This window comes from Procambarus clarkii, chromosome 1 (assembly GCF_040958095.1).
Source record: "Procambarus clarkii isolate CNS0578487 chromosome 1, FALCON_Pclarkii_2.0, whole genome shotgun sequence".
In the NCBI taxonomy this organism is placed as follows: domain Eukaryota; kingdom Metazoa; phylum Arthropoda; class Malacostraca; order Decapoda; family Cambaridae; genus Procambarus; species Procambarus clarkii.
In genome coordinates this window covers 39,162,012-39,173,115 of record NC_091150.1, presented here as the reverse complement: position 1 = coordinate 39,173,115, position 11,104 = coordinate 39,162,012, and the positions used below count along the sequence as shown (strand labels likewise).

General features: G+C 44.2%; 1 protein-coding gene across 1 annotated transcript; it reads right to left on the bottom strand.

Moving 5' to 3' along the window:
• Positions 1–5,013: 5,013 nt before the first annotated feature.
• LOC138363068 (keratin-associated protein 5-11-like) lies at positions 5,014–5,490 on the bottom strand. The gene has a single exon (XM_069321961.1). The coding sequence runs from the start codon at positions 5,488–5,490 to the stop codon at positions 5,014–5,016; it is 477 nt and encodes a 158-aa protein (XP_069178062.1).
• Between the last annotated feature and the right edge of the window lie 5,614 nt (positions 5,491–11,104).

The following is an 11,104-nucleotide window of genomic DNA, read 5'->3' as shown; positions in this document are numbered from 1 at the left end:
GTCACCCAGGGTGGGGACGTCCAGCCCCCTCTAGCCACACCCTGTGGTGTAGTCACCCAGGGTGGGGACGTCCAGCCCCCCTCTGGCCACACCCTGTGGTGTAGTCACCCAGGGTGGGGACGTCCAGCCCCCCCTAGCCACACCCTGTGGTGTAGTCACCCAGGGTGGGGACGTCTTGCCCCCTATAGCCACACTTTGCTTTACTGACTCCCACTGTGACTCAACCAGCGTCCTGTAACCACACCCCACTTTGCAGCCACCCAGTTCCCTCTGACCACACCTTGTGTTTAATTATAATTACTCAGTGTGAGGTCCAGCTTCCTCTAACCACATCCTGTGTTGAAGCCATCCAGTGTAGAAGCGACCAGATCCCTCTGACCACATGCAGTGTTGCTGCCGCCCAGTGTGGGTGTGCAGCGACCAGATCCCTCTGACCACATGCAGGGTTGCTGCCGCCCAGTGTGGGTGTGCAGCGACCAGATCCCTCTGACCAGTTACAACACTGCAGACCTGCATAACACCTTTCGTGGTTCAGGTAAATATATTTGCCTGTCCCTTCCTTTCTTGTGTTACATGACTTGATAATGGTCCAGGACGGTCCAGGACGGTCCGGGACGGTCCAGGACGGTCCAGGATTGTCCAGGACGGTCCAGAACGGTCCAGGACGGTTCAGGACGGTCCAGGACGATCCAGGACGGCCCAGGACGATTCAGGACCGTCCAGGACGGTCCGAAACGTCTTCAGTTCTTCATTGTATGATCTGTGGCTTGGTCACTACATCTATAGCGTTGTATTTTGCTGTCAGGATGTATCTTCAACGTTGTATTTTTCTACAATATTAAAGTCAAACAAGAAGAAGATACACAGGCAGCAGCCTAGTGGCGAACCTTTGTGTGGACACAGGGAACACTGTACTCTGTGTGTGTTCACAGAGGACACAGGACACAGAGGCGGAGTCACCTCATTTGATGTGCGGAAAATGTCGGCTTAACTGTGCCACCTGTCCTCAGGCTAGGCTCGTCCAACCGACGGTCGACACCCATTGATGTATGCGTCTATTTTAACGTACTGCACATTCCATGTTTAGAATGCACCTTGTGTTAGGCGCCCCCCCCCCCTAGCCACACCCTGTGGTGTAGTCACCCAGGGTGGGGACGTCCAGCCCCCTCTGGTTATTACCTTATATTATTTGATATAATATAAGGTAATATTATTACATACTAAAATGTGCTGAATTGTTAGGTCTAACTTCGGTTAGGTTAGGTTCTGTTGACCATTATTGGTAAACAAAGCCGTCCTCGACTCAAGTCCATTCCATCCAGTAGTCGACCCCACAGACGCATTCATAATTTTTTACATGCTGTTCATTCAAAACGGGAATTTTCTCAAATATAAATTGATAGTATAATATATTAGCATATTGTGCATATATAGGCAAAGGTTAGGTTAGGTCTTTAGGTTCTGTGGGCGATTATTAGTATTTGTAGTGCGTGGGTGAAGCATTTACAGCGTTGTGGTTCGAACAAAAGTCGTCAGTGAAGCACTTGTTCCGGAAGTGTTCGAACGTCATCAGTTGTGAGTCGTGAGTAAACCGCTTTTCAGGGAGTTTGGCGGGTGCATGGAATGGACTTTGGGCCTTTGTTTGGAGGACTGGCTGATACCAACATTAATTTATATTTTAGAAAATTCCTGTTTTGAATGAACATCATGTAAAATGCGTCTGTGGGGTCGACTTCTGTATGGAATAGACTTAATCTGAGGACGGGTTGGAGACAGCCAGCCTTGTGCTTTTTGTTTTGTTTACACAATTACTTCTGACGCCTGTGAACAGGTTGAGAGCTTCCCCACAGCTCATGGTAAACCTTACCCTGGCAGTTTACCTTGGAACACGACCCGTAAATCGGGTAACAACCAGGTATCCATTTACTGCTGTGTAACCAGAGATGAACAGTCAAGGGTTGTTGTCTAGTCAATCCTCCCTGTGTGCAGGGTGTGGCTCCACGTGCAGGTGTGTATGTAGGGTGTGACTCCACATGCAGGTGTATGTGTGTGCAGGGTGTGGAGTGCAACGAACCCTTTTTGGTGTGGCTGGTGTTGGATCGGGTCGGTACAACCCCACTCATCATACCAGGTATACTTGTCATTGTATGATCAACGATGTATTACAGTCGCTACAAAATACACGCGGTGACAGCAACAATTCATATATATTAATTCACTTAAAATTGAACAATTGAGTGACACCACCAACACACACACACATTGTCAACACCGTTATGTCACATTTTTCGACTGCGTGTCGGTTCTGGCAATATATACGAGGCAGTTAGAGTTTGAATAATTTTTAATTTAATACTGTAAGGTAATTACCGGTGCCAATGGCAGTCGAAACGTGATTTTATTTTTTTTTTAATTGCATCTGTATGTTGGCTTGCTTGCTGGATAATACATCACATGGGGGGTTACTAATGTAGGTTTGCAATAATTTATACGACACCTGCAGTTAATGTTGCAGTTAGGTAATATTTTATGCAACATCAGCTGTTAATGTTGTAGGCAGGTGCAACCTGCCTACAACCGACCCACTCGTCAAGTCAAGCTTTGCCGCCAAAAATACAAGTGGAAAAATACTAAATTCTTGTATTTTCTTCCTTCTCCCCAGTGTGACATACAGTGAAGAACTGTGAATAATACACTACAGATTTATTCATTTATTCACATTATTATAGCGGAAATCTATCAATTTAAAAAAATAAATTAACAAAATATATGCACAATACAAATTTTATTTCTAAAATATATATATTTCTTAAGAGTCCTCTCTGAGAAGTATTTTACAACTCTGAAACTGTTTTAAATGTCACAAGGTCGATGAGAAATTAGGTGTGAGCAGTGCAAGACTGTGTAAGGCTGTGCAAGGCTGTGCAAGGCTATGCAAGGCTGTGCAAGGTTGTGCAAGGCTGTGCAAGGCTGTGCAAGGCTGTGCAAGGCTGTGCAAGGCTATGCAAGGCTGTGCAAGTCTATGCAAGGCTGTGCAAGTCTATGCAAGACTGTGCAAGGATGTGCAAGTCTATGCAAGTCTATGGAAGGCTGTGCAAGTCTATGCAAGGCTGTGCAAGACTATGCAAGGTTATGCAAGGCTGTGCAAGACTATGCAAGGTTATGCAAGGCTGTGCAAGACTATGCAAGGTTATGCAAGGCTGTGCAAGGCTGTGCAAGGCGTCATCACGACGTATTGATCACAGCTCTGGTGTTGCGTGACCAACCTGCAGGCCACTATGCTCGGGGCCACTACAAAACACGAGTTTAAACAAATAATATAAATAGCATATTTTGTATAAAAAAAAGGTTCTAGGAAAGACGAAGATAGTATGATATAATTATAGAAATAGCCATGTAGGAGACGAGGTGTGGAAGATGTGTTGAGGTGGGATGGCCAAGTGGAATAAGCCACGAAGGTTTGTTCAGATGGTATGGCCCAAGTGGGATGTATACGTGAAGATCTGTTCAGATGGTATGGTCGCATGGAACGAACACGTGAAGCTCTGTTCAGATGGTATGGTCGCATGGAACGAACACGTGAAGATCTGTTCAGATGGTATGGTCGCATGGAACGAACACGTGAAGATCTGTTCATATGGTATGGTCGCATGGAACGAACACGTGAAGATCTGTTCATATGGTATGGTCGCATGGAACGAACACATGAAGCTCTGTTCAGATGGTCTGGCCATCTGGATAACATACGTGTATGGTCAGTATAACATACGTGTATGGTAAGGCCACATACGAGATGAGACGCGACTCTGCTTGACTCGTCTCCTACGAAGATAGTATGATATAATTATAGAAATAGCCATGTAGGAGACGTATAAATAGCCATGTAGGAGGATATACAGGTAATGTCAATATTATTAATATTATTAGAGAAAACACACCAAATAAGACTAAAGGTTTCGTTGTGTGCGAAATGGTCTTAACATAGGGAAACGTGCGGTAATGGAATTAATATTTTAAGGAAATACACCCGAAAATCATAGAGGGTGTGTTGTGTATGTGTCCGCACAGTATTCTATACAGTATTAGACACTACGTGGACATACAACTTTCGTGGAAGGTTGTATGTAAAGTTTGTTTTGGTAGACATGATTTTGCCCTCGATAAAAATCTTTATCAATCTTAGAAATTATATCAGTATTGTTTACAATTGTGGGAATTATTTGAGGCATCCAAAACTGCTAATTTCTCACATTATTGATTCCTTTTGTAAAAATATTAATGCCTATGAATAATAATAATACAGTATAATAGGACATATTATGCATTGCTAAGATTCCAGTAGCCTAAATAATACATAACTTTTTGCTTACTCTCCACATATTTTTAAAATATATTAATTAACATAAAATATTCTTGGTCTAGAGGTTGGTCTTGTAGCTGTAGATAGGCGCTGCGATGCGGTTCTCTCACAATACAAAGGACCGTCGTTTAGAACCCTTCATTATTTCCTGGTCTTTGTTGACTTGTAGCGAGGAGACTCGCAGTGAAGCTCGCGCGCGCGGGCGCTGCTTCCTGGGTTGATCTTCTGTTCTGCACTTGTTCTTCCTTCGTGGACCTGGATTGGTGATCATTTGACGACCCACAACAATAACAATTTACCTATTCTCTTAGACCTCACCTGAGTGGAAAGTTGACAAGAGCTGAGTGAAAGCTCTTTTATCATCGTAGCCTCGGTTCCCTGCACGTCCGGTTTTCCTATTCATTCCGTTCTTTCGACTAACTTTACTAAATGCTGCACTGTGCCTCCCGCAGAACGGGAAGGGTGTGTTCCCTGTTGCTGTTGGCTGGCAGCGCGCAGCACGGGAGAGCACCACCTCAGCCGGACAGTAATATATTTATATTTTGGTTAAAAAATTCAGTGTTGAGGCTCGCGGGGTCATTTGTTGATCTAAACGGGAGAGTTGGCGCTCCTGTGTCTCTATTTGGAGCGTCGACACCCATGTTGCCCGTGTCTTAGAGAACAGTTATGAGGTTAGTGGTGCAGCCGTTCCTGGTACAGTCGTTCCTGGTGCAGCCGTTCCTGGTGCAGTTGTTACTGGTGCAGTCGTTCCTGGTGCAGTCGTTCCTGGTGCAGCCGTTCCTGGTGCAGGCGTTCCTGGTGCAGTCGTTCCTGGTGCAGTCGTTCCTGGTGCAGTCGTTCCTGGTGCAGCCGTTCCTGGTACAGTCGTTCCTGGTGCAGTCGTTCTTGGTGCAATCGTTCCTGGTACAGTCGTTCCTGGTGCAGTCGTTCCTGGTACAGTCGTTCCTAGTACAGTCGTTCCTGGTGCAGCCGTTCCTTGTGCAGTGGCCGTTCTTCACGACTCTTTTTTTTCTTAAGCTCATGTCAGTCATGAATGAACCAGGTTCACGTTTTTCGTTCATTAGACCTCGGCACTGACTGCTGCTGCCGGAGGACACATCCCGCACCACGGCCCCTCCTGTACGAGGCATGGCCACGACCTACAAAATACAAAGGGCTAACCTTACCAGAAGCGTACCGAGTCACCCACCTCACCTAACCTACTGATGCACAGACAACGTGCATGTGTGGGGCGTTGCTTTTTCATAGTACGTTGTAATTTGAACGTTGAGGACCATAGCGTACTGAGACAGGATGGTTGTGATGACGTGTTGATCAGTGAGGAGTTTACGTGAAGATTTCCATCCACTGTGGATAACTGTAACATGCTCGTCTCCGAAGCTAGACACAAATACAACAAAATTATTAAGGATGGTAACAGAGTCCATTTCATGTGGTCTTCATCTCATGTTGGCCTCCGAATGCATGATAGAGCTGATAAGTTAGCCAAAGAATCTGCCTTTAAAGGAGCCGTTGAGTGTAACCTTGGATTGTCAATGAGCAATCTGAGAGCAGCAATACACCGAGAACTTCAACAAGATCTTGTAGATCTGAGGCAAAGTGAAATTGACACCAGTAATTCCATCTATCATCATACTATCATGCAAGAGGAGCCACACATCTATGGATCATCCAATAAAATCAGCAGACTTCTAGCTATTACTACTGCTCGGCTTAGACTCGGTTACAAGTATCTCTGGGAATTCTCATTATCTGCTGATGTAGACCTGACCAAATGTAAACTGTGTCAACAAAATTATTCGCACACCCTCCGTCACTATGTGATGGAGTGCGAAAAGATACGTGAATTTAGAGACAATTCTATAACCAATGTTCCAGCGATGTGTAAATATTTCATTCAAAATTATCTGCTACCAGAAATTTTAGCCAAATATTCCCAGTTTGCTAACTGTAGGTAGTAACTAAGTGATTGTAACCTATCACCGCTGCCCACTGGATGGGGGGCGGTGTGCAGGACAAACATAAATTGTGACACTAGCTCTCCACATATGTCAGTTGCTTAATTTAGAACCTGTACTTGAGGTCGATCTCGAACCCATTATTGATGTGACGACTTATATTGAATTTTGTAACTAGCTCATCAAGATTATAACTTGCTTAGCTAAATGAATTGTGGGGTTCAGTCCCTGAGCCCATTATGTGCCTCTGTAACCCTTTCCACTACCGCCCACAAGATGGGTATGGGGTGTATAATAAATGAACTAAACTAACTGTGGATACGCGAATCCTCAAGATCATCAGTGTAATTTCCCCGAGAAGTAGTGGAAGCTGTGTGAGTGTACGGGCAGGCGCTCTACGAGCAGGAGCTCTACGAGCAGGTGCTCTACCAGCAGGAGCTCTACCAGCAGGCGCTCTACGAGCCGCTGTACGGCTGCGTCTCCGTGAGCTGTTTAATCCAAGTAGAGAAGCCGCGAGCAGTGTCAGCCAGCGCTTCATTGTTGGAAGAAACTGTTCTCGGGAAGCTGGACTGTAATTCACCCGCGAATATTAACTGTTGAGGCTAGTCAGGGTGTGGTGTGGGTGGGGGGGGGTCAGGGTGTGGTGTGGGTGGGGGGGGGCGAGGGTCAGGGTGTGGTGTGGGTGGGGGGGCGAGGGTCAGGGTGTGGTGTGGGTGAGGGGGGGAGGGGGGCGAGGGTCAGGGTGTGGGTGGGGGGGCGAGGGTCAGGGTGTGGTGTGTGTGGGGGGGGGGTGAGGGTCAGGGTGTGGTGCACCAAAAATGTTAAATAGGTTTAACATTTTTGTGAACAATATTACAGGATAATATTGAGTTATTGGTAGTTTATGGAATATCAATACCTTTGTTGGGACATGATTGCTTCACACTGGTCTTTGATGACCTGCTGCGTGAAGCTTAGCCAACACCTGCAGGCTGGTCTCAAACCCCTGCACATGGGCACAACACCTACAACACCTGCCATAGAGACTCACGCTCGGGACAGGTCACAGTTCACACGTGGCTATCCCAGTGAAGTCCGGGAAGCCACCTCCAGCCAGCAGCCACACACACACACACAACCCTTGATTAACAGTTGAGAGGCGGGACCAAAGAGCCAAAGCTCAACCCCCGCAAGCACAGCTAGGTGAGTACACACGCAGTCTTCCCAGGGACAGGCGACGCAGTCCTCGTAGATTGCTGAAAGTGACTTAAGTATTTTAGCGCATTAAACTAATGTGAGGAGCAATGTTGCCAGCTGCTGCCACTTAAGCTATGGCAATAAAGTCTGCGTCACCAGACACTTCCTGCAGTGTCTCGGGGGGGCACCGCCCCCACTGACTGACGGCGGGTCAGGGGTCACCATCACCTGACGCGCAACTCTCTCTCTAATGACCTGAGCACTGCTGACCACAGCCCTCCACTGGAATACAAGTGTGACAACCGATCTCTAACACATCAATAACATTCTAGGATATACAATGATGTGTAGACAAAAGTCTCATGTGTCTGAAGACTCTCAAGGTAATCATGATATCATAAAATTATGTGATAGAAAATTACTGATACACTCCTCTGACAACCGTCCTATCACATGGGCTGGACGGTAGAGCGTCGGTCTGGCTTCATGCAGGTCGGCGTTCAGTCCCCGACCGTCCAAAAGTAGTTGGACACCATTCCTTCCCCCCCGTTCCATCCCAACTCCTTTTCCTGCCCCCTTCCCAGTGCGTAATGTCGTATTGTCGTAATGGTGTGGCACTTTCCCCTGATACTTCCCTCCCTCCTCTGAGAACCAAGCCCATACGTGCTGACAGCAGGCGGGGTCAGGAGCACAAGCGCTGACAGTACCTCAGAGTATCCTGCAATTAGGATACCATAAGGTATACACCAAACCCAAAATACCTCGAGATATTCTCCATACCAAGATATCAAAAGTTTAAGGATTCACCCAAATTAGGATACCAATACATTAAGAAATATCCTAATCTGGGATACCATAAGGTATCCTCCAACCCAGATACATCACAGCATACCAAAAATCTTAAGACCTCCCCCGACCTGGTTTACCAAAACCTTTAGTATCCCACCAACCCAGACATGCTATACTTAATTAAATCATGCACACTGGGCATTTATAGCCTTAAACTATCCTTCCAACTCATAATATTATTAAAATCTTAAAACATTCCTTAACATCTGAACACATTAGAGCTGTCCCGGAACCTGGGATACTTGTATAGTAATGCCCATCCCAGGATACGACAGCTATAGAATATTTTCTCCAACCCATATCATAAGGAGCCGGTCGGCCGAGCGGACAGCACGCTGGACTTGTGATCCTGGGTTCGATTCCAGGCGCCGGCGAGAAGCAATGGGCAGAGTTTCTTTCACCCTATGCCCCTGTTACCTAGCAGTAAAATAGGTACCTAGGTGTTAGTCAGCTGTCACGGGCTGCTTCCTGGGGGTGGAGGCCTGGTCGAGGACCGGGCCGCGGGGACACTAAAAGCCCCGAAATCATCTCAAGATAACTCAAGATAACCCAGCATTCCAAAACTCTCAGGTGCCTTCAATCTAGGATACCAAAAGTCTAAAGAGAATTCACACTCAAGAACATCAAAATCTTAAGGTCTCCCTCAATCATATTTCGCTCAACAAACCCGCTGTTAGAAGCAATACTTTTTATATGATCCAGTCTATGACGCAATTAGTAAGGCTAACATTGAGGAACAATTCACTAAATTGGTGTGCAGTTCTAATCGCATATCTATGTTGGAAAGGCAGGTATCAAGTTTTTTGCCTGTCTGTCCGATGCATATTCAATCACAATCCTTGCATGCGATCACATACTGGTCACTACTGCATTGTGCTGCAGTAGTGGGCGAGTTCTTAATTAAAATGGATTTTACCATGTTATTATTTTTGAAACCCACATTGACATTAAAAATGAGTGTTTTAGGTTTAGGGTTAACCTTGGATTTATGATTATACAACGTCCGCTTTGCTTGTTCCAGTGAAAAGTCAAAAACGAAATTTGAATATTGCATCTTTACCCCAATTTCATAGATTTTGGTAATTTCTTATATATATATATATATATATATATATATATATATATATATATATATATTTTTTTTTTTTTTTTTTTTTTTTTTTTTTTATGCGATATATACAAGAGTTTTACATTCTTGTACAGCCACTAGTACGCGTAGCGTTTCGGGCAGGTCCTTGGAATACGATCCCCGCCGCGAAGAAACGTTGTTACAACCAAGTACACATTTTACTGTTGCGTTAAACAGAGGCTACAGTTAAGGAATTGCGCCCAGTAAATCCTCCCCGGCCAGGATACGAACCCATGACAAAGCGCTCGCGGAACGCCAGGCGAGTGTCTTACCACTACACCACGGAGACTGGTGAAGACACCACGGAGACTCTTCATTAATAAGCTCAGGGGAACACTCTCATAAAGCTCTGAAGAACATAAAAGACAACACCTAATATTTAACTTTAATATGATGGTTGGAAAGTAATGTACATAAGATGCACATATTAGTAAATTTTCTGTAAACGCTAAACTTTAAAGGGTAAACAGAATTGTTTACCCTGTCAATCTTAATGTCTATGAAAGGAAAAACTCCATTTTCCTCTTTCTCAATTGTAAATTTGACTATTAAAGGGACTAGGGAATTAATTTTCATAAGGAACTCTGATCACAGTTAGTGGGCAACACACAGGTTAGTGGCTTTGTAAAAATGTAAGAACACCAATGTTATGTACTCTCACATAACCAAATGTATTCCTTGTATATAAATAAATTAATAAATAAATATCATCGATATATCTAAACCACACCGTCTTAGCAGGTAAAATCCTGGGTAAAATTCTTATTTAAAAAAGCTCCTTATATAAATTATCAGGGGATAGAGGGGTTTTCCGTAGCCATTCCAAAGGTTTTTGTAAAATATTCTCCATTGAAACAAAAATCATTTATATTATTTTAATGCACAGTTTAATCAGTTCATCAATGGCAATATTGGGCAACACCAAATTATATTTGGAAAATTCATCTTGCAGGAAAACTACCAAATCATCCACCAAAATATATAAAATTATATAAAATCCACCATATATATATAATGTTATATATATATATATATATATATATATATATATATATATATATATATATATATATATATATATATATATAAACGCACCCGGCCATGCGTTGCTGTGGCTCAGCAACACTTCCCTGCACGCCCCCCCCCCCCCCATCTTCCCCACCATCCCCCACTCCCCCATCACCTCGTCCTCCCCCCATCCCCAACTCCTCTGTCCCCTTGTCCTTCCCACCATTCTCTACTCCCCCCTCCCCATCATCCCCCATCCCTCGTCCTCCCCACCATTCCCCACTCTTTCGTCCGATTCATTCCCAAATGATCTGATGTTCTCATCAGAAAAATGAAAACATCAAATGATCTGATGTTCCCATCACTGAACTATAAGAACAGTTAAAAAAAACGAAATGAAAAACAATTAAAAAATAAAAAAAAATAAACTATACTCACGAAATCGACGGTATGGTAAACAACACAGCTCAATTCCAACGCAATGTCACACAAAATAATTAAATCAAAATGAAAATAATCGAAATTTATGAAAATTCAATTTATCAATGCAATCGGAAACATTTAAATGGAATCGTAACATATTTAGTATAGCGTGTGTTTTTTTACGTGCAACAGATGGCGCTG

What these genes read in the sequence shown, in the direction of transcription:
- LOC138363068 (XM_069321961.1), bottom strand. Translation starts at nt 5,490, where the DNA reads ATGCCTCGTACAGGAGGGGCCGTGGTGCGGGATGTGTCCTCCGGCAGC.